Source organism: Leuciscus leuciscus (genome assembly GCF_965113295.1).
Source record: "Leuciscus leuciscus genome assembly, chromosome: 7".
NCBI classification, from domain to species: Eukaryota; Metazoa; Chordata; class Actinopteri; order Cypriniformes; family Leuciscidae; genus Leuciscus; species Leuciscus leuciscus.
In genome coordinates, this window is record NC_138731.1 from 35,889,790 (window position 1) to 35,914,708 (window position 24,919).

The window sequence follows — 24,919 nt, forward strand, 5'->3', positions numbered from 1 at the left end:
TTCCCATAGGAAAGAAATGCTTTGATGAAGATATCGCTTATACCTCAGTTGTTTCTCCTAGACAGCTACAAGAGCAAATGGAGACTTCTGCTTTTAAATCTTGCGTGTGTGTGTGTGTGTGTGTGTGTGTGTGTATATATATAAATAATTAAGCAGCACAAATGTTTTCAACATTAATATAAAGAAATGTTTAAATTGTTGAAATGTTGAATTTCCATTACATGAATTAATTACATAAAAAAAATATATAAAAGTATAAAATTAAAATAGAAATAGTTATTTTAAATTGTACTAATATTTTACAATATTGCTGTTTTACTGTGTTTTTGACTTGCAGGCTTGGTGAGCGTAAGAGACTTGCTTAAAAAACATTTAAAAATTGTACCAACCCCAAACTTTTGAACAGTAGTTAATACATATTTATTATAATATTGGCTCTTTCTTTCTTGATTTGTGGCACCTAAGAAAAAGTTAAAATGTATGATAAATGTAATAGGATCTTAAATGAATTGTATTAGTTAATTTCGGTGGGAGTAGTCAGGTATGGGATGACACTAATAATATGAATTAATATGACCAAGTCCACATTGGTACATTGTCATGTTTCTTGTTTCTTGGGTAGCGTCTCAGAAATAGGGCACTTCCTGCCTAACAAGTCCCCTATGTGAAGTCTTAACTGTTTTCCTCAGCTTCACAAATGACTGTTGGAGGAAGGTTGGCATGTACTGAATGAGCTTTTCAAAGTGCATGGACATGCTCCATCTTTGTGTTTCATAAAAGTGCTCGTTATTCTTGTTTGAGATTCTCTGCTGCTCACATTTACCAGGGAACCATGTTTTTTTTTTTGAGAAATGCGTCCACTAAGATGATTCTGATACTGTATCTTTCAAAAGGTTCAATACAAATTTGCTCACTGACTTTTCTTCCTCTTTCTCTCTGCATTATGTGATACGATTGTGAGTGTATAATATCTGCAATTTTCCTCTTGTAATGTATGCAGTGACCCATTGGGACCAGGCAGGCCTGGTTTCCATACCAACCACCGGCCTTTAAAGGAAGCTCTATAAATTGGTAATAGGAAAGACCACTCTTTGCTACTTCACCGAAGATGTTCTGAGATTCTCCTCGCAGGGTAGTGTGAATCCTCAGGGGGTTCAGTGATAAATAATGTATCTGCTATGATGATGAACTGTCTCTGGAACGGTGCCCGGTTAGTAGTAGTAGTAGTAGTAGTAGTAGTAGTAGTAGTAGTAGAGCTGGTAGTGTCCTTCACCTCCACAGTTCAGCCTGGCGGTGGTGCCCACTGGGATTCCTGCCACATTAACAGCCAAACAATGCATCAATAACAGAATGTATCAAAGCTGCTTGTTTATTCCCGCCGGTGCGGCTTCCTCTCGCATTTACATACGTAAGTGAGGCTGGCTTATCCAGGGCTGATTAGATGGCTTCAAGGATGAGTTCCCCCTGGTGGCGCGCTGCAGTGGAGGCAGAGGTTGCGTGTTAATCTGTGTCCCGTGTCCCCTGTGCAGGTAATGGGAGCTGTCTGCCTTTAATTGGAGAGATAAGGATGTCACTTCTCACAGGGCAATCAGATCGCCCCGTCACTCGAAAATTGCTTGAATAGAAGTCAAACCTGCTCCCCTGTTGGTCTAGTCCACAACATTCAGACTTTAGCAGTCTCATCATGTTCTATCCAGCTTATTTTTAACTTAAAAGCAGATGCAGCCATTTGTAACATGAATGTGCGAGGCTTCTGGTCTCATCCACTTCCAGTTATTTTTAGCGGTACAAAACTGGACAATTAATATAGCAAATGTTCTATCACATTTATTTTATTGTATTTTCTTAATTATAAATAAACACTTTTACTGTGTTGTGCACTTGTTATTCTACCTATAGCAGCCAATGAATCGGAAGACTCGCACATTCACAGAAAATAGCCTACATCCGCATTGCAAAATAAGGTGAATAATCTGACTGTCAGTAGCACCCAAAATTAAAACTTACCCAGCATCCTTTTTCACATTACATATGTTCTGCTTAAATTGAGGTATCACAACCTGACCGTTTTTAAGTCGTTTCATGTGTCCTTTAAGTTTATGTCTCTTCCTCAAATGTTTTTGCATTTTGTCTGCTTATGTTTTGGCCTGTGGGTGGCAGTGGTGAAGCAGGTTTCCTGTTTTCCCATACGCTCTCATTTTATTGGCAAGAATCACCTTAACAAGTCAAATGCTCTTGAAACCATTAACCCTATATTACAAATGGACACATTAGACTTTCATTAGGCATGTATACATTTTCTCACTTTCTTGTTCCCAGGATTTGTGCTAAACACGGAGCAATAATGCTTCACAGATACGTGTCAGGAAGTAAACAGCATTTGTATCAGATGGCTTTTTTAAATAAATGGATGCCTACTGTACATCTCCTAAATTGCTACTGTTTCTCTTGCAGGTCTATATGTGATCAAAATCATGCTTAAAAGTGATAGAGAAATATATGATTTAATCAGACAATTTTATTGCCTACAGTTTTCAATGTTTTGTGTGAATTTTGAGTAAAAATTGTGTAAAATAAGGATTTAGATTTTTTAAAGACTTTTTTGTATATTTAATTTGCATATATAACACACTCTCTATCTCTGTATATATATATATATATGTATAATGCATTGAATAGATAAAAAGTAACAGTCAAGACAGTTATAATTTTCTTTCTATTAACATAGAATCCTAAAATATATCAGTTTACAGAATTATTGAGCAGCAAATCAGCATATTAAAATCATTTCTGAAGGATCATGTGACACTGAAGGCTGGAGTAATGATGCTGAAAAATTAGCTTTGCCATCACAGAAATAAATTACATTTTAAAATATATTAAAATGGAAAATGCTTGTTTTAAATTGTAATATTTCACTATATTACAGTTTTTACTGTATTTTTGATTGAATAAATGCAGCCTTGGTGTGCATTTAAAGACATCTTTCAAAAACATTTTGAAACTTTTAAACGGTACTGTACAGTATATGCATTAGCCATTAAAAAAACAAAACATTGAAAAACTACTTGAAGTTGAAAATTGTTATACTCTTTGCTAGGCTCCCATGTTTTCCTGGCCTCGGTTGAGAGAAGCTGACCCTGTCCTGCGTTGTGAGATGGCCTCCACTGGAGAGGTATGGATCTACTTTAGACACATTGATTACTGTTACATCTGTCATAAAATCTGAAGAGGCTCCAGCTCATGTTTTCATCACAGTTATCTGGGAAACAGCCCCACCATCAGGGATAAACATTTACATATTGTCCATCTTAAGCCCTATTAGTTCTGAGGTGCTCGTGGACACCTACATCTAGTTTTTCTGTCCAGCCTTAAAATTCAGCAAAGATTATTTTAATGTTTCCACTCGGCCCGCTCTACCTGCTCTCCCTGGCAACCGGAAAACCATAGAAACCAGCCTGGAGGACAATGAAGCAGGAGGAGGTTTTTATCGTGCAGCACTGATTTTCAGCTTTAGAACAGGAAGTATAATATCTCCATCCCAGATTTTATGATGGCCCCATTCTGTCCGTTTTTTTCTTCTTCATAATTGTAATATCACACCAGTCTACCTTTATTCAGCAACATTAATATGTTTGATTTATCTCACCTTGGCTTTGAATATTGTACTAATGGAGATGAATGAATAATTTATCCAGGAGTTTCTGTATGCTGCAATGAATATTTGCAGATTTGCTCATAATCTTAAGGATCAAGATATTTCTTTCTTGCTCTTGTTTTTCAGCAATCTCTTTTGCTCTCTGCAGGTGGCTTGCTTTGGACCAAATATCTATTCTGCCTTCCTGAAGGCCATGCTCTCTACAGGATTCAAGCTTCCCCAGAAGGGGATTCTCATTGGGATACAAGTAAAGGAGATTTTTTTTTTTCTTTCCTTAAAGGATAAATCTCAAAAGACTGCCTGCTTTACATCCTCTCTGATTTACACAGTAGTACATCTCTGGCTCGTTTTGATCAGAGCAGGTTGTTATTTCCTCATAAAATGATAAACACCATAATATGAGGTTTTCAAGTATGAAAACAATTCCTGAAAATATTTAGAGATCATTAATAAGCTTCAAAGTTAGCATGGAAAAATATAAATTCTGTTAGTTTTTTACTCTTACGAAATATAAGATTTATATAAGATTTCCTTTCTTCTGTGGAACAAAAACATTTTCTGGCTGCTCTTCTATACAATGGTAGGGACTAGATTTGTCAAGCTACAGAAATGACAAAAAAACACCATAAAAGTGTCATAAAAATGGTCAATATGACTTGTGCATAATATAATATAATAACAATGCAGTCGGATAGATTAAACCCACAAGCCTTCATTTCCTGTAGAGGAAGACCTTTGACCATCTTTAAAGGGATAGTTCACAGAAAAATGAAAATTCTGTCTTCATTTTCTCACCCTCAAGTTGTCCTGAACACGAAAGAAGATATTTTGAAGAATATTGGTAACAAAGCAGTTATTTTTCAAAATATCTTATCAAATGTGAAGCCACAAATCGCAAACATTGATCATCCATAAATGACTACGAAAATTGGAAATGATTGCATGTAAATCTCTCTGAAGCTGCACATGAACATTTAGCAGTCCCGAAGGGGCGAATACAAAATCACATTTATTCACATGAAATACATCCTGAATCACCTTTACAGTGTTTTATGTTCTTGCAGTACTCCTATTTTAATTTCAGCGAGTTTCACGTGACAGAGAATCAGAGTGAAATGTCTTTCCATTCGGCAAGTGTGACACCAACCTCATTCTGCAGGCACAAGATGTATTAAACAGGCTTTATAAAGAAATTCCTAAATGCTTAAAACACAAAGCACTTAATAGTTACGATCTGTTTCCTCAAATGGTTTTCTATAGGCGAAATGTTTTTGTGGTTCATTTTCCTTGGGTGTAACTGTGTGATGTTCACACATCATTATAAGCCTCGACTATGACACTGGAATTCAGAGGCTTTGTTTTATGTTTTGATGTAATACTGTATCATCATCGGCATGCCTTCTTTCATTTCCTCCCGTGCTCTCTCAGATGTTTACGATTCATGCCCACTCTCAGCGTGGAAATCAAATATCTTGTCAGGGTCATTGACGATGCTCAGACAGCGTTGTGTTCTAATGGAGTCTCGGGTATGAATGAGAGCATGAAATTCCCATTCGAAAACAAACCTCCGGATTCTGTAGACACTACCTGCCTGATGGCCGTACCTGGGGACTGCAGATCTGACATGCTTTTTAAAGCCTGATTACCAGCCTGTGGTTAAGTCTCCGTGAACACAGAGCTGTGCTATTGATCTGGAAGTGCTTCGAGGAAGACTTTTCTTCTAGAAATAGTCTCCTCCTCTGTGTCCATCCACACAGACTACCTGACCTTTTGGCTGTGATCTTTTTTTTGTCAGACTTTCTTTCTTTCTTTCTTTCTTTTTTTCTTTCTTTCTTTCTTTCTTTCTTTCTTTCTTGATATCTTTCTTAATATTTTGTTTGTTTTTGTCTCTAGCATTCATTCAGGCCTAACTTCCTTTCCACTGCTCATCAGCTTCATGAGGAGGGCTTCAAGGTGAGTCATTCTCATCCACATCATTTGTTGGGTTCAATATACAGTTGTTTTTACTGTCGTGAACCAATAAAACAGCTGTTGAGACACTTTTAGTAGTCTTTTTCTTAGCTGAATTACATCTCACGTGGATAAAGAACAAATCTGCTTCTGCTGTCCTGTCTTTAGCTGTACGCCACAGAGGGTACGTCAGCTTGGCTTAATGCTAATGATGTTCCAACTATCCCCGTTGCTTGGCCGAGCCATGAAACCACTAACACACCATTACCAAGCATCAGCAGGTGAGTACTTTAGCCTTTTTTTTTTTCCCAACTGTATTTTTATTAGCACTATAAATTGATTCAATATTTAAATAAAATATTTGTAAAAAATTATCAAGTGCTATACTAATAAAATATTAGTATTATTATTATTAATTGCGATTTAATGAACATTTTAAAGAAACTTTAAGGAAATAAAATATGGGGTTCTATAATGGCTAATGCATATACAGTACCGTTCAAAAGTAAGAAGTCACTTATGCTCACCAATGCTGCATTTATTTGATTAAAAAAACTGTGAAAACTTTAATATTTTGAAATATTATTACAATTTAAAATAGCAGTTTACATTTTAAAATGTGATGTATTCCTGTGATGACAAAGCTTAATTTTTAGCATCATTACTCCAGTCTTCAGTGTCACATAATCCTTCATAAATCATTGTAATATAATGAAAACATTTCTCAAGAAACATTTCTTATTATTATCAATGTTGAAAACAATAGTAAAAAAAAAAACGTTTTAAATGTTTTCAAACGTTTAAACGTAAATATGTAATATGCGTGTATATGTGTGTGTGTATATATATATATATATATATATAATATATATATGATTAAATTATAATTAATTATAATTACAGCCTGTAATGCTGATGAAAAACATAGTTACTTTATAAAAACATAAAAACTATGAGTTAAGAGTGATATTGCATAATCCTGAAACTGATTGTTGGCTTTTATAGGAAACATTTAGCTGTAACAGTCACGGATCTGCTGTTGAGACTCAAGAAGCTAAGCCTGTCAACCGAAGATCCAGTCACCTTTTTGGCATTCAGGCATCTTTGTGTCACTTACGTTAGCATTCTGCTCTGGTGCACAGCTCTGTTGTAGCAAAATGCCTTCATTTTCTGACACTGCATGCCTTCAGACACTGCATACTGAGATACAAGTATGTCTGCTGTCTGCCCTCAAGGGTTGCAGTAAAAGGCCTTTACCATTTTGTTTTAGTAAGAGATGTTTACTAAAGTCGGATCACAGATTCAGCTAATCACATTTATAACTAATCAGAGGGAGCTTTTAATGCAGCTTCACATACAGTATATTATTTGAAAATTTTTAATTCTTGTATTAAGGCGTATACCCTAAATAATGAGTAGCTCTTTTGAAAAATGGAGAGAATCTGGTTATATCAGTAGCCTAATAAAAACTGGTTTATTTTACAATGAATCGGTTGGCTCATGGGAGCCAAAAAATGATCAAGTATACCTTTTTAAATTTGTAAAAGGTTTATAATATATCACTCTTTGCATTATGCTCTGAATAGACTTGTCAGCGAAGGACACATTGATCTTGTGGTCAACTTACCGAATAACAACACCAAGTTTCTCAAGGATAACTTCCAGATCCGGAGAATGGCGGTTGATTACGGAGTACCTCTTATCACAAACTTCCAGGTCAGCCTTGTCTCTTAAATGTATCATGAATTATTTTGGTTCTTGTATTAAATACCCCTTTTTCTTTTCTACAGGTTGTTAAGCTGTTTGCAGAAGCCATTAGGTTTTCCAGTGACTTAGACGCCACCAGCCTGTTCCACTACCGCCAACGTGAACCAAGACTGTCGGAGAGCTCCGCTGCATGGTTAACTTGTAACCTCTAAAACAGGAAACTCAAAAGTTACCCGAGGTGGTGTTATCCAGTCATCGGGGGCCATTTGAACAGTTACAAGCGTTTTAACAAACATGAGTCTAACTAGACAGGGCTTAATAGTAAGGGTTTTTCAGCTGGCCCAATCAGAACAGTAGTTCTGGTCTCACTGGCCACAGTTTTTTTTATATTTATATAATTTTACATAATTTTACTTTATTTATTATAATTATACTACCGGCCAACTGGTTTTTAATGTTTGTGAAAGATTTATTTGATCAAAAATGCACTACTCCAGTCTTCAATGTCACATGATCCTTCAGAAATCATTCTAAATGCTGATTTGGTCCTTAAACATTTATTATTATTATATTTATATTTATATATATATATATATATACTTATTTAATATTAATTCATATTTAATTTAATTACAAAAATGTCATTTCTTGACAACTATAAATTAATATCAAAACACTTTTGCAGGAAAACACTACTGATCGATCCTTATTGTTGAGCCCTGCTACAGTTATTGGAACAATTACAAATATTTATCAATGTTTGTCCACTTCTCTTGAAACTGTGTATATTCAATGTCTACTTTGTCTTGACCAACAGACCAAGACGAGCTAACTATCCTTAACCATAACCATACTGCTTGTATCCAGAATCTAGTGGGCTGAATGTGGCACGTGAGTGGGTTGAGACAGAGTCGAAGCTTTCTGGCTGTTCTTAACACTCAGCACTGTCTGTTCAATGTACCAAAGAGCGAGAAACTGCTGCTCTCAGCACACAATAGCAGATATGCGTGTGATAACACAAAAAGAAAATGATTTCTATGAATGTGTCCATGTTTGTGCCTGTCTTACCAGAGTGAGAGTGGAGGAAACATCTAGACTTCATTCCTCAATAAACATTGCAGAAAGTTATTTTACGCTAGAGCAGATCTTCAAGAACAGGTCATCTATAATTAACATGTTTAGTGAGATGGAGTGTCCAATAAAAGACCCCAAATATTCATGCACCATTTCATAGCCTTTTATTTTATGCTTTAATTTGAAATGTTTCATCTAAATCACAAACAGAAGATATTGAGTTCATATCGGCAAGATAAATTAATGGATTTGAAGGCAAAAAGTTTATAGCAGCTTCTTAATCAATGGAATGTTATTTATTCATTTGCTCTAGCCTCAAAAGAATGTCATTCATGAGTGAAATAATTGAAGCTTCTTAGGAGATTCCTCATTCAGCTTTATTAGTCTGCCAGTAATAGAAATATCAAGCATCGGCCATTACTCCGCACACACGCATTATGTTTATCACTTAAACATCGCTTAAACTCGGTGCTAATTGGAAAAAGCTAATATTATGACCAAACATTCCACTGATGTGTTGCACATTATCTAGTGGTCTTGATATTGATGCCACAATTAAATCCCAACACATCTGTGTTTGTGTGGGAGCAAAGGACGATACATGTCACAGCTCATAACGAAGAGAGATTGCAGAAAGTGAGAAACTAAACAGAAATGGGGAAAAAACAGCAGTAAAATTTGGGTTTTTTATAGTGCCATAGACAAACAGAAACCAGACTAATATATTAGATTGTTAGCACACGTTACACAAAGGGTCAATTCACCTCAAAATGGGTGTTTCACCTCCTTTTGTTTTTCATTAAAAAAAAGAAAAGAAAAAAAGAAAGAAAAAACGTTTGTATTGGCATGATGGTGAGTAAAGATACGTTTTAATTTTTTGGGTGAACTATTTCTTAAATGCACATTCCTATAGTTCAAGAGTCTCTGTTTAAGCAGTTACAGATTGAATCTTTGAGTTCATTAAATCAGTGGGAATCCCAGATCTGGCACACGGGCATTTGAACCACCAGTAGGCAGATGGCACCTTATGCCAGCCAGATGAGGGGGCACCCATGTGGCAGCGATAGAGTTCATATTTAAGCCATTTCATATTGGCTAATGGCCATTCATTTACAGCAGGGCATGTTAAGGCATTATGCTGAATATGCCCATTTTGACCCTGATGCTATTTTGCAGCTGTTGGATCAAACCAGCTCCGTGTTGTACATCTGCACAAATGGATGGAAAACTGGAGTTATTTAATCGTGTTGTAGGATATATTGATGAAACAAACAGCCCAATGCAGGTTGTGTGCAGTCTAAACATGCAGCAGTGCGAACAGGTTTTATTTCTGTTTTTTACTGTACTGATTGAGGGAAAATCTGCAGAATTGAAATGTGGGATGTATTTAAACATGGTAAAATGTGTTTAATGAAGCTGAAAGTATAAAAAATGTATTAGCTAAAAAGGTGGAGGATGTGTAGAATCATGAGAATGATGACACTTCCAATTCAGCAAAATATAATGTTCATTATTTAAAACTGCTTTTTAGCACTGAAATCCACAGTCGTTTTTGAAGCAGCCACACCAACTAAATCAATTACATTTTATATGCATAAGTTGTTAGGCACCCTTAAACATCCTGATATATTAGGCTTAATACTATAATAATTAACTATAGTGGACTTTTACCTACTTGTATATTTATTGCATTAACAATTAACTTTCTATATTAGTTCATGCAATATGACTTAAATAACAATAAATAGTACATTTACAGCATTTACTTATACACTTGCTTTGACTCATCAAAATAAGTTAATTTAAAAAAAGAATAAGTTATACATGATTCAGCTCATTTTTTAAGTCAATTTAATTTAATTTAAGTTGAAATGACTTAAACATCCAAGTTGATTGTACTTAAAAATTGAAGGCAGCAATTTTATTTAAAGTGTATAAATAATTTTTTGTACGTTTTAGTGTTTCAAATTGTATAAATTAACAGTAGAAATTTGAACAATGATATATGAACAAGATTTAACAATGAACAATATTATATTTTTTAATTAAAAAGATAGTTTCAAAGAAACAGAATGCTGAATGCTCATTTTTGACTGCGACTGTGAATTCAGTTAAATTTAAGCTTATTGTAAAGTGTTACCTTAATTTTGTGTATGAAACTGTCTGTATGATTGACCTGTGTAATGAATGATCAGAACATGTAGTGAGGGAACAGGCAGTGCATTTCCAATTCAATCATTAGTGCAGGTTTTTAGACTTAGGCTCCAGATTTGCTCTGGATTAGAGAACAGAGCAGCCACACAGCAAATTGAATTAATTCTCCAAAGAATCAAATGATCCAAAAGTGCAAAATGCTATGTTTACCTTGTAAAGAGTTTGAAGGGGTCTTGCTGTGTTCTTTAAGCAAATGGAGGTTAATTTGTTTTAGTCAGGGGCTCTGATTAAGTTCTTTACAGATGGCAGGACTGCACCGATAGCATCCTTTTTTTCACAGACCTGTCTACATCCATTAAGACAAAGGACGGGACAAAGCGTGTTGTCGTTAGAGCCCGTGAGGAATAGTCTACTACAGCCTCGAAAACAAGTTGAACTCAAACTATCTCAGCCTGAACCTAATAGGCCTATCCAATTTCAATACATCCTACAGAAAACTCCCTGCATTAGCCGGAATTTGTCAATAAAAAATAAAAAAAGCCCATGAGATAATATGCTAATAGCGTCTCTCGCGTTGCCAGACTCAGGGCAAAGCTATTACTTTTATTAGTTTAAAACAAATATGCTATAGAATAATCCAGCTGCACAATTCCCTAAATACTGTGTACTGGTGAATAAGGTATATGTGACAAATAAGAATGTTATATCGCCTCTGGCTGTTGTTCAGCAGCTAAACTCTTGCCGAACTGGCGGATAGAGTTGAGACTTGCGGACCCTGAGGGGCACTTGGTACATCGTTGCTGACAACAGTTTCAAAATGGATCCTTAACCCTCTTCATAATATTACCAGTCAAAAATGAAAAGCAATAGAGGGAGAACAGAGGCGAGAAAAGCTGCCGAACATAATTACCACGACACATTATGCCACGCGTGATATTTTCCCCTCCATGTGAAACCTCTCGGAGGATTCCGATGCGCCTTTATATTCGTTTGCTGTGAGAACTTTAATTATACATGAATGAGTTTTAGTGCTGACTCTCGGTGAGGACCTCCGAGATTAGAGCGCTGTATGCTGAGTTTCCAGGGGTCATGATTAGTTAGTCACACAAGGCTGAACGTTTGATTGAATTTAGCCAGGAAAATTAAATGTTGAAATTTGATAGGGTAGAGACTACTGCTGCCTATAAGAAACTTACACAAGGCCATCAGGAGAGCGGTGTACTTTTAAGGGAATGGAATCAGAGTTGCATCTTCCCCCTCAGAGTGTCGGCAGAATATTATATTATAAAGCAGAGTAACACTGATTAGAATGATATTAGATTGATGCTGATCCCACTATACCGTGGTACATGTAACCTAAAAGCTCTTTAATGAGATAGAGAGTGCATCCCCCCTACCTATAAGTCTCTCTTGAGGTTCAGAAGGAATGAAAGACCTCGTGTAAAACGTGTTAGTATGGCTATCAGTTCAGCCCCAAGATATTGCTGAGAAGCCAGAGATTAAGAGACTTGCTCTATGGGCTACATATGTGCGTGTGAATGTGATTAAATGTGATCCAGTGGCACATGGAGAAGTAGACTTTGCCTCAGGTTGAAGATTGCACAGCCATTCATCTGCAAATGCCAGAGGCAAGGAATACATTTTTCATCTCTATTTGACATTCTTTGGATACTGCAGTTTAGGTCATTTGCATCATACATGGGCCATGTATAACTGTAATATTTCCATTTAATGTGAAGTCATGTCACTACACATTTATTAATTTTTGTGGCTTTTAATTTTTTCTTGACAACCCATTATATTTAGATATCATATTCATATGTTGCATACTGTATATGTATCTCTCTCGCTCACTTTGTCTCTCATATCACACACACACACACATGCACGCGCACACATTTATTTATCAATTGCATATGTACTAAGTCAGAACCTCTGATTAAAATAAATGGTTAATTATAATAATTATTAATTGATAGGCACTTTGTAAGCACTTAACAATTAAGGTAAACTAGCGCTTTGCAATTTAAGCATATTTAATCAATGCAGTCATTTACATATGATGATCACTACATTTGCCAAGTTAAGTTACACTTTTTCTTGCTTTACTGTGGAAAAAAAGCCACATATGGCAGGATTTGAATCTGAATATTAAAAAACAACAGTTCCATAAGATCAAGATGATTGTGAGGAATTGTAAAGTTTCAATTAAGAATCAATTGACATGAAGTAACATCATTCATTTGGAAAGTAGCAATTACTAAAACACAATATAAAACTTGTTTGTATTGAACTTTCACAAAAAAATCTAGTGTTTTGTGATATACTGTTAAAATTAGTGCAATATATCAGATTTTGGTTATACCACAGATAGCACTCTCCCTGAGGTCCCTGGGCTTTCTGAAGTTAAATGGCCTGAAATCAGTGTTTTAGCACTTCTTGAGCAGGACTGCAGAAAAAGAAACCCAGATGACTGTAATTGCATCTCTCTTTTTTTGCCATTTTTAACCCTTTAGTACGGATGAGTGAAACTCGTGAAGCTATCCTCACTGCCTCACCGCAGGTGGGAACAAATTGAGCTGAAGCTCATTAAGGAAAGTGCTGTGACAGTGGTGATCTAACCTTCAGCCGTCTCTCAAAGGGTCTGAGAGGAGGCCGGGCAGCTGCAGTCGTCTCTGTCCCTGTGCAGATCGAGTGTGCAGACTCAGCCGTACTGAATAATGCACGGCACCTGCCTGGGCTGAAGGAGGCCTGCTGTGCGCAGAAGAAAGAAAAAAACGGCCTGCTAATTGACATTGGTTTCTCATGCTGTGCTAATGAATTATCCATGGGGCAGGGATGAGGCACAGCGCATGCCATCCTTTGAGGTGTTTGCTGGTATCCTCCAGAGAGGTTAACAGATAAATGATGGGTGTTTTTAAGTGCCATCTGACTTATCAGCCATTATGTTCCTGGATTTCTTTATATCAGATGGAAGAGATGTCAGGGAAGGGAGACGTCAAATATCTTTAGGGAAATTACAGAATATGTTTTCCATGTTCAGCTCATGATATTACCATGATGGTTGTCATTACACTGAAAGAACCCCAGGCCAGTAATATGCTTGGGCTTAATTTCTAATAATATGGTATTTTTTTCACCTTTTTCTACACCTTTTGATGTTTACATATTTATTCTTTAGATCATTTTGCACAGAGGTGAACAGGAACAAAGTACATTTACTTGAGTACTGTACTTAAGTACACTTTTTGAGTATCTGTACTTTACTTTAACTTCACTACATTTAAAAGACAAATACTTTTTACTCCACTACATTTCTGTCAAGGTCCTTGAGTAGAAAGTAGTAACGTCAGTCATGGAATGATTTTGGTTGCAGGGGTTGCATTTTGGTTGGAAATGAAAGTCGGGTTGACGTCAGAACCCGACTGGATGTCTGTCCAACGTTGGAGATTAATGTCAATCTGGCGTATGATTCTGACATCAACTTGATTTTCATTTTCAACGTTGGGTTTGGTCTTCTTAATGTAAATGTTTTCATTATTTTGGAGCACACTAGCTTATAGATAACAGTAAGGCTAACATATTCATGCTATATTCATTTACATATGAGCCACTATCATTGGAAGAAAATTGGCCACCGCCTTGCAAGCAGTTCCTCTTGTGCATCATGGTCATGAACTGGTAGATTTGAATCCAAGAGAAAACAGAAGGAATGGAAATTCCTTTTCCACACTTCTGCAGATTTTTTCCTGCTATTTGCCAGTTCCTATAAAACACATGGGTAAAAGGTAAGATATAATTTTTATTTGATTTGCTGGGTCCAATTATACTTTTCTAATTTATGTTCTCAAAGATTTGATATGCACATACTGTACATTCTTCTGCAAAATGTTAATTGCATATAATAGGGTACAACGGGGCTAAAGGCGCACCAGGGTAAAAGGCGCATTTGATTTTATTCACTTTTAAACCACTAGATGGCACAAAAATTCAGCTTGAAACTTTTCTTGACAACAGCTTTTGGTGATGCATGTGGAAATTTGGTTGATCCTTAATGCGATCTCGGACAGCAATGCAAATTTGATTCTGTGTTAATTTGTTCTAATATTTGATGTTTTTTTTTTTTTAAATGAAGCTTTGTGTATAGCAAATGAGAATCGATACAATTATTGACTATTTTGATACAAAGGTCTTGGTAATGATTTTCAGTTTTGTTCAAGGTAATTAAAACAGTTTTTCAATAACGGAAGAATATGTAAGTGTATGGTATTTGATGTAAAAAAGCACCCCTACTGTTGGGGCAAAAGGTACAATAATGAACATGATAAGAAATAGCTAGCTGACTTTTCCATTTGATGACATGATGTGGTTAAATTCAGATGGTAAATATCATTAAGTTGGGTGTCCACCTTATAGATAATCACCATATTTAAATTGAAACCCTCATATTTAAAAAGATAATATCAATCAAATCATATAATTCAATATCATACTTATTTGTTACTACTGTAAAGCTATATTAAATTATAATGTGATCTAATCCAATGATTTCAGAATGAACATATTGTAATGACAGTAGCCTATTTGTTGAACATAAATGAATTATTTTATTATCAAAATAAATCTAAAATAGTACTAGGTGTGCTTTTAGCCCCGTTGTACCCTAAAATGCATCTAACCATCAGTTCAATTGATCAGTTTAGAACCACTGATCTAATGCTCATATTTACCTAGTAACATTAGAAATGCAAAAATATGATCAATTTATTTTATTGCCATTCAAAGAACCATATTTTGTCAGATGAATTACAGGCTGTTTATAATACATCTTCAATAGCAATCAGCCTGGAAAGTAAACGTCAAACACACATTTTATCCTGTGCATTATTACCCACAATAGGTGCTGATGTAGACAAACAAGCAAGAAACAGCCGTATACCAGCATGTTAAAATCACTGCAGGAGCCAATGTGCTGCACACAAAGACAAGCCATTTATATCCGTTATTGTAAATTGATGCCGTTCACAGCTTGGTTTCATACTCGTCCGCTTTCTAATTCACTTCTTATTCTCTCTGTGCTCTTATCTGGAATTACTGTTCAAAATTACTGTCTCTTATGAAGAATTGAAAACCCTAATTAGTCATACCTTGTCTCAGAAAAACAGAAATGTAACTCAACAATTTCCCTGTCATATTTTCTGTGAAGACTCAAAAAACACCAAATGAGCCACTCTGCATTTCGTATAACAAAACTGCCTGTAGTATTACTTCCCTTGTTTTATGGAAATATATATAATTAGACATAACTAAGAGAAGTGATTAGTATTCCAGTTGCAGCAAGACTCTCAATACTGCAGTTAAACTCAAATTTGTGCTTAAAGGAAAATGCACAAGGCCCTGAAAGAAGAGACTTCCTTTTTGGATTAAAAGCACCTCAAATAATGCTAAAATGTTAGTAGTAGTGGCTAAACTCTATAATATAATGTTTTTTTTTTAATCAAAAGTAGCCTACACTGTATCTAACTTTTCGCCCTCTAGCGGTAAAAAAAAAAAACAATACTGCATGCATTTTGCAAAAGAACATTGTTTTGGTTGTGCTTCGGCTCTGAGTGACTGAGCGGATGAATAATGATCTTTCACAATAGATAATGCTTTACAATGAACTCTGTTTGAGAGCTACATACTGTATGACAGTTTATCTGTTCAATAAAAATGACCTTGCTCACCTGTTGAGTAATTAAAACATCATCTCCGAATCGCTTTTACAACATTTTAAATCTCTCAGTTCTCGAAATCTCATAAAAGCCAAACCAATGTTGATTCTTGTTTTATTACGAGCTCTGTTACGTTCTCTTTTTGCCAGCAGACTCTCCTCTATTCAGCTTCTTTTTTTTTTAAACAGGTGATTCCCTGGAGTTTCGGGATTTAAGGCGAGACACGGCAGCCAAAAACATTGATTTTTCATGCAGTGATTTCGAGTTTTGGGGCTAGTTTACTCCTTCAATATATGTTCTTTCAAGCTGCTATAAAGAAAACGTTGAAAATATACATTAAGATGTTTATTTTATTACATTTTGTTTACTTGCTGCGGTAAGTTTCTCCCGAATTTACCAAGAAGTTAGCATTCCAACGCGACACGCCGAGCTGTTTACTGAAGTCTGTCATGACCGGTATCGTTGTGAAGCTCTGAGTGTCCTGCACAACGCTATGTAACCCAAATATGGGCATTTCCTTTCTATCAGTAACCAATCGTGAATGTCCAAAGGGGGATTTAAAGCAAAAGACAAAATCTCATTTAGAGCTTTTAAATCTTTAAATGGCGTTTTCTCAAAAATTATTTTTTTTTCATTCTCCAGTACAAACATCTCAGCCTATGTAGCACCTATGTACACTAAACTTTCCATTTATACACTTGACAGTATTTTGAAGATATTTTCACAGGGATTTGACAATTTGTTAATAAATCATTCCTGGCCTGATTTATTTGACATTTTATTCAAAAAAATATGGTGAAAATTGATATTTTTTTAAAGGTCCCATGACATGCTACTTTTTGTAGGCTTTAATATAGGCCTTAGTGGTCCCTAGTACTGTATCTGAAATCTCTTTCCAAAAATTCAGCCTCGGTGCAGAATTATTCGGTTGTTAAGTCGTGACGTAACCACTCTCCGATAATACTCTTTCCGGGTCCAAAGTCCAGGTCCTCTCTACCTACCTACCGCTTTCGCTAGTGTTTTGGTTATTATTGAGTGTTTTTACAATGCCGCAGTGCTGTGTCCCGTGTCCCGAGCTAACTCACTTCAACCTCGTAAATCTTCTTTTTCATTGATGCCTGGACTCTACCCTTAATTATGCCACCTGAGTGATGAGCTACACTAACCACTCTGTTGGTGTTAAAGGAATTTAAACCCTTTTTGACCGCCAAGGGTGCCGCACTAAGAAGGACGTGATCGTAAATAAATGTACAGGTTCCACCATTGTTATTTCTGGACGAGAGGAGCGCTTGGACCCAAAACGTCACGCGTGACGTCAGACTTAACAATCGGATAGCCACTACAAGCCAGTCCCAGAATGAGCTTCCTTCAGACAGGCCGTTTCGGTGTCTGTAGCTTTAAATACTAATGAGGAGGAGAAAGGCGGCGCAAGGTGGAGGGTGGGTGTGGCCTTGACCATCTTGCGCAACGGTAACGTGGCTTGCATGTTTACGTTGGATATAGCAATGGCACTAACACGCAGTCTTTCAAGCATTTCAGTTTGACCCAGAATCTGATCCAGATGGAGAAGCAACGGATGAAGAAGTTGCAACTCAGCGGCTCCAGCAGGACGTTTCCGAATGGTTAGTTTAAAATATTATGTCTGGATACGGTACTTTATTCGGATGGTTTACAGTTATCATCATGTAGCTAACGCTAACCTACTGTTGCCTTTTCATGAGATCTGTAACGTCTGTAATTTATCTTATTACAATTACATCAAGCTCTGCGATCTTGAAATGCAGATATCGCGCGCGCCATATAACCAACAGGAAAACGGTTATCCAAATAACAAAGACGTGTACAACACTCGCGTTACAGTGTGTGTATTCACACACATAAACTGCATAGCTGCATAGCTAATGTTACAGCCACATTCTACGTGTAAAATCTAGGTAACCATAAACAGTAAAGCAACACACTTATATATCATTAGTTGACTTACTTGTCCGAGGTGTGTAGCTGAGCCAAAGAGAGTGATCCAGACTTAAGTTTCAGACGTTCAGCAAGCCCAGCTCTGTATTGACCCTTCGGTGTTCATTTGTACATCCAATTATTGAGCAATTATTATGCTTCGCTCGCTCAAAAGCCATGATATCTCTCGTGGTCGTGGCTGGACAAACTAAAATCGCGCGCGCGCGTTCCTACTTCCTAGCGCATTTTCTCATGGGCGGAAAATATTCTCTGGGCGGGCAAAGCAGAGACAGGGGAGGTAACATTTCCTCCTTATGACGTCATAAGGAGGAGATTCAAGATCAGCGCGTATGAGCCTCCATTTTCTCAAAGGCAGAGAAAGATAGCAAAAGCTCGATTTACACCGATTGAAATATTTAGAAACTTGTGTGTAAACAAAATGAACATATTTTTTTTGCACCTGGCTTTATCATATGTTCAGATCTATCTACCGAAAATATATGCAAAATCACACATATTTAATGAGATAATGCCAAATTTGCATCATTAAACATACATATTTCAAAAACTTGTATTAATTTTTTTTTATATACTTGTGTAAGTAATCAACTGAGGAAGTTTCATGGTGATATCCGCTATTTAATTTTTTTACCCTATTCACCTATAGTGTCTCGCCTTAACATGCTCCGTGTCAACCTTTCTTGTTCATTGCCCACACCATACAAGTGTCAAAGTAGCCAGAACAACCTTTCTCTGTTTACGGATATGGCAAGGCAGTTATAGCATTGTTTGAAATTCAGCAGATCAACAGGCCTAAGAATCGTACAGGCCAGTGATGTTTACGTGCAGAAGGGGGCTTTCCCTCCTTCTCTTCTCACCTGTTCCTCTCTACAGGCTGTTCTTCTACAGTGGCACTCGATGAACTGTGCCAGCTAATAGACCAGGGAGGATAATCAATATCTGAACTACAACATTCTTCAGCCGTTCCCCGTCCCAGTCAGGTGCGAGAACCCCCTGCCTCCAGACATACACCCGGTGCTCTGTTTCCTAATAATTATCTGACTGTTGTTTTCAAATGTTTTTTTTTTTTTTTTTGGTTCTTAGCTGCAATATCTTTCTCTAAGATGTTATCAAATATTGAAGACTAGGGAGACCCGGTTTCACAAACAAGGCTTAAGCCTAGTTCCAGACTAAAATGCATGTTTAAACTGTTTTAACTGAAAGCAACTTGCACTTGCATATCTTAAAATTTGTTAGTGCCATTGTTTTGTCTCAAGATGCACACCAGTAACTACTTAAATGTGTTAATTAAAATAAGGCCTAATCTTTGCTTAAACGTACAGTATGGACTTTTTCGCCACTAGGGGGTCGCTATCCTATTTACAATAACAAAGGCGTAGTTTGATGACGCAACATTTGCTAAGAATTATGGATCTTGTCGTCAACGTCAAGCCGACCGATCTAATCTATGGATCTAATAATGTTTATGGATGACTGAATACATCGATGCTTTTATCATGACTGTGATATGAAGCAGTTCGGGATTGCTAAGAGACAGCTATCAGCTCCACATGCTACGCGAGTCCCGCATAAGGAATATGGACATTTCATTCTACCGAACTAACATTACACATGAGTGCAGAATTACTACTCACAGTCACAGGTCAGTTTATTAGACAAATTCAACTTGTGAGGTAACGCAGCGTTGTTTCACTTGGTCTAACATTACACTATCACACTAAACTGCATTTGAATGTGTTGAAATGTATGTGTTAGTTTGTCTGTATGAGACTAGCAGTAAGCTAGATCAACATTAGAATAACATACAGATCATATTCTAACATTTCATCATGTTGAGCTATATAACATTGATTAGTTTTATGTAAATGTGCTCACCTGTTTAATAAAGTACATGTATAAGCGGTCGAAGTCTCGGACGTGGAGCTCTCGTTTATATACTGTCTATGGGAGCTCTAGGCATCTCGAAAACACCGCGCTGATATTGATTCTCGTTTTAGTTCTCCTTTTGTATCCAAAGTCTGCTTGCCATGGTCCATAATGTTTGAACGAAACAACAACAGCGTGCAAATAGACATTGCGAACTACCGTCAGTCGCTTTGGTTACTATCAGAGGGCTCTGGTTCATAGCTCTGGTTGCCATGGCAGTACGAGCGGAAACCAGGGACAACGCGGATATGACGCCATTGAAGGCGACAAAACGGAAATAAAGAAACGGGACGTTTCTCGAATTAAATTACAAATTTCTCCTGGTTTGAAAGTTGTTGGAAACAGTCGGGATAATGTAAGTACACAACTAAAAAAAATATATAACATAGATATAGTGATTTTTGCTATTTTTAAAGCAAAAAAAGTTACATATTGTGGCTTTAATCTAACCCCTATTTGTGAAAACAGGCCTAAGAATCTTTCACTGTAAAAACCCATATTGGTTGGCTTAAAGGGATAGTTCCCCCAAAAATGAAAATTCTGTTCAACTGAAGAATAAAACTCATACAGGTTTGGAACAACTTGAGGGTGAGTAAATGATGACAGAATTTTCATTTTTGGGTGAACTATCCCTTTAAGAATTGAAGCTGCCTATGTAAGCTGTAGACAATTAACTGGGTTTTGAAACAGCTATAGCTCAAAATATCCTGAACTCACGTACTTGGACTGTAGACATTATCTCATTGTGCTAATATTTCCATGACTTCTGTCTTTCAGCGACTCTCCACAAGTGTATAATTTAAATTCTCACATCAATCGTGTTCATTATGCAAAGTTTGTCTAATGAGCGTCTTATTCATTTCTCTATTACATACAAATGGATTTGATACCTTACGTTGCTTGTGTTCTAAAATGTTTTCTACAAACTCCAGCATGCATAGGGTAATGCCTTCATTTGCATGTTTTCATTTTGCTAGACATTTTCAGAGAGAGGGAAACAAGATGCTTGCAGGCTGATTATTTCTCCTCTGTGACTTTTAGTTAAACATCAGCCCACATTCAATTCTCTTTGCTGTGCTGTTTTTTTCTCTCCTGTTATCTCAGTCCTTTCGCACAGAATTGGACTCCCTGCTCCTTTGCATCTCTTTTTAACAAACACCTACTGAACTTCACATCTTAAGCTGAGATATCATTTAAAATATTAAATCTCCAAAGTTTCCAAAGTTTTCCCCCCCTCAGAACTGAAAGTAAATATCATATGATCAAGGCACTTGGCTCACATTTAGTGTGGAATAAATGCTAATATTATTTTTTGGTATTTTATGTAAGGGCTGTAGCAAATTAGCTCTATGAAATATTAATAATCAATAATAACTGGTTATAATTGATTGTGAATATTTAGATCAGTTAATATAATTAACTTAATGTTGTAAATTAATATTACAATCAATTAACCTGTTTGTCCCGTGAACACTCAGTGTTAATTGTTTATTAATTCTAAGAAATGTACATTTCCAGGGCATGGGAAATGTCTTTCTTACTTTACAGTACTACTGAGAGCTAGTAGTCAAGATCTATGATATAGGGACTCCAGATATGAGCTTGAGACACAGACAACTTTACGTGTGACATGAACAGGATTTTATTAACTAGACTAAACACTTAAACTACTCTAACATACACATACATACATGCATACCGTTTACCAAGGGAAAGAGAGCTTAAGCAGAATACAGGAAAGCAAGAAGTTATAGCATTGTTTGACATTCAGCAGATCAACAGCCTTGAGCAAACCATCAGTTTAGTTCTAACACACCCTTCTTTAAAAAGGGGTAAGGATACTTAGGGCGCTTTCACACTAGCACTTTTGGTGCGCACCCTGGTTCGAATGACGTCAGAGTTCGGTTCGTTTGGATGATGTGAACGCTGTTTTCCGAACTCGGGTGCGCACCCGCGAACCGTACCCGAGTCCGCTTAAAAAGGTGGTCTGGGGGTACGGTTCATGTGAACTCGGGTACGGTTCGCTGCTGATATGAACGCAATCGTACCAAATCGCGGAGGTGAACCGCTATTGATGACGTATAATCTGGTGCGTGCCTGCGTGCGTGTGTTTAACAACTGTAAAAGGGTCTATATAAACTTACCTTGACGAAAAGCGGGATTGACGCACTGCAAGCAGAGAGATGATTTCTGCTTGCCTCCACAAAAATTGTCTTCGGCGGGCGGGCGGGCGGACATCCCGCTGTCTTTGGAACGGTTTTAATACTTTTGCGGCAGACAGACGCAAGTGTGTTTCTGTATCTTTTCTTTGAAAACAAAACCAAAGGTTCAAAAAAAGAAGAACAAATGTGAAGCGAGCAATTCTATCCATTTTGACGCCTTTTCATAGCGGTTACCAAGCAACACGAGTACGCGCCAGCTGCAGCTTGATGACGTAAGCGTACCACGGTTCGGATACAAATAATATAATGTGAACACAGTCCATCGGGGGCAGGGGGAGGGGGGCGCAATCGAACTCGGGTTCGGAACAGGCAATCGAACCAAGTGTGAAAGCACCCTTAATGTATCAAATAATGAGACTAAGTTCGATACTTGCATGTCTCGCCCACTTGAATTAAACTGTCCTGATGCAATTTGAGGCTCCATTTGATCTTTGCTGATGTTGTCTTGATGAGAGAGAACCAGTGGGAGTCACAGGATCTTTGGTGAATGGAAAGACAAGGCCGCAGCCTGGCACAAGCTTGGGGGTCCTTCTGAAACTTCTAGTTCAGCATCATCTTCACATCAGGAATACAGAAAAGGACTAAGGCCGGTGACACACTGGATGCGTGGCGTAAGCGTCTCAGCTGCGTGGCGTGTCCGTTTTTATTTCGGCTCCCATGTTAACAGGTTAGAGCTTGCACACTGCCTGCGTGACACGCGCGTCTCAGGCGCGGCTTGAGCCGCGCGGAAAACGCGTGCATGCTAGAAATAGAACCGACGCCTATTTTTCACGCGACACGCAAGCGTCTTGGAAGCGTTTCCAAGCAAAATTGAATAGGAAAAGATGTTTATATGACATTTTGACACGAATACATATTAATAAATGTCATTTTGATGTTTGAAAGTGTCTAGGGTTCGACATAAATGCAAATATAAATGCAATTTAAAAAAATATTATCGATTTTCAAATACTGCACCTGTCAATACAGAACGAAATATTCTATAGCCTATATTGCCGTCAACACTGCCGACGTTGTCTTTGCTGTTATATATTTATGTTTAACATGAAGTATAGGCCTTCCACAACTCTCTCCCCATGTGTCAAATATATCACCAATATGTCACCTAGCAGCAGCAGCGCCGCGTCAGACACGCTTCTGGTGTGCAAAGACATGGAAAACGCGACGCAGCCGCCACGCAGCTGACACGCAACAGAAACGCCACGCTCACGCCACGCATCCAGTGTGTCACCGGCCTTAGAGAGTAAGAAGGCTGATCTTGTGATCAGTGATTTTTAAAGCGTGAAGATGTCACACCCTCTGGTGGTGTGTGAGCCAAATAAGAAGTTTTCCCATTGGAGGGAGATTTTACGACCCATTGTGTTCTAGCAGGGCATTTGAATACGTAATTTCATTGGGTGTTTAAGAAAAGAATCTTCAAGATTCTTATAATACTAATGCGTCACAAAGTTAGCAAAATGTAATGTAAATTAACAAATGGGAGGGCGAAAATTGGAGTTTATAGAGACCAAACATGCCCACAAGGGCACATATGATTTTGGTAAACCATAGTATGCAAAGTCTGAAACATTGACCCAATAGTTTACAAGAATACATAAGCCAAATCACATAAAAGGAAAATCATGAGATGGGAAAACTAGATGCATGTTTATACATTTCTCAAGTGGTTATATATAGAATATATAGGATTAACAGGGTTTATTTCTCCTTCTCAGCAAGAATTAAGTGAGAGTCACAACTCTCTGGAAATTCCTTTTGGGGTCATAAAACTTCTTATCAGTCTTTATGTGTCCTGTAAGTTAACAGGACACCGTGTTTTGCCAGTGTGTTAGATTTATTTGTGGTGATAGTTTTGGGGGAAGTTTCATAGACCTATGTTGGGAGAGTGAGTTTGCTGGATTATTCATTAAATATAATGAATAATTTGTGTGTGTCTGATTGGTCCAGATGCTACAGGGCCTTGTGGACTTTATTTAACATGATAGTAGAAATTGGTAGTTATATAATGGTACTAGGACTGATTGGGCTGAATTGAAACCAACTGTATGTCCCATGGAGCATTACATTGTTGCCAATATAAAATTATACTTCTGCTAAGTTTCCTAAAGAGTATGCCATTCATTTTATGATTCTGCATTGTATCGTGACCTAAAAAGATTATTAAGAAAAATATATATTTTTAATGTCATCTCTAATTGCAAATCAAACTCTCCAATTCAATTAATTGATTCAAAACTGGGAGGAATGTGAGGAAAATTATATTTCAATGATTTTGCATGCCCCTGGGAAACTTTGGGTTCACTCAAAAAAAGTTAACTCAATAGTATTCAAGTTGTTACATTTTTCCTAATTTCTTAATTTCCTAATTTTCCTATTTTCTTCCCCCATCACCATGTCCCCTTAGGGGCTCTGTAGTTTAGTGGAAAACAGTGTGGAAAGCATTCCATGTTATAACTCCATCTATCCCCAATATTTTTAACTTTATTTTAGCTACCAGTCCATGCTATTCAATGGGTCATGTCTGACCAACATTTAGGTAA

General features: G+C 37.1%; 1 protein-coding gene across 2 annotated transcripts in view; it reads left to right on the top strand.

Annotated features, from left to right (window-relative positions):
• Positions 1 to 8,535, top strand: part of cps1 (carbamoyl-phosphate synthase 1, mitochondrial) — a 53,689-nt gene extending 45,154 nt beyond the window's left edge. For both annotated transcript variants that reach the window (XM_082174548.1, XM_082174549.1), the window contains exons 33-38: positions 3,101 to 3,175; positions 3,807 to 3,905; positions 5,552 to 5,611; positions 5,777 to 5,889; positions 7,195 to 7,324; positions 7,399 to 8,535. In XM_082174548.1, the coding sequence (XP_082030674.1) occupies positions 3,101 to 3,175; positions 3,807 to 3,905; positions 5,552 to 5,611; positions 5,777 to 5,889; positions 7,195 to 7,324; positions 7,399 to 7,527 (606 nt within the window). In that variant the 3' untranslated portion in view covers positions 7,528 to 8,535. The remainder of the gene's footprint in view (positions 1 to 3,100; positions 3,176 to 3,806; positions 3,906 to 5,551; positions 5,612 to 5,776; positions 5,890 to 7,194; positions 7,325 to 7,398) is intronic.
• The last annotated feature ends 16,384 nt before the right edge of the window (positions 8,536 to 24,919 follow it).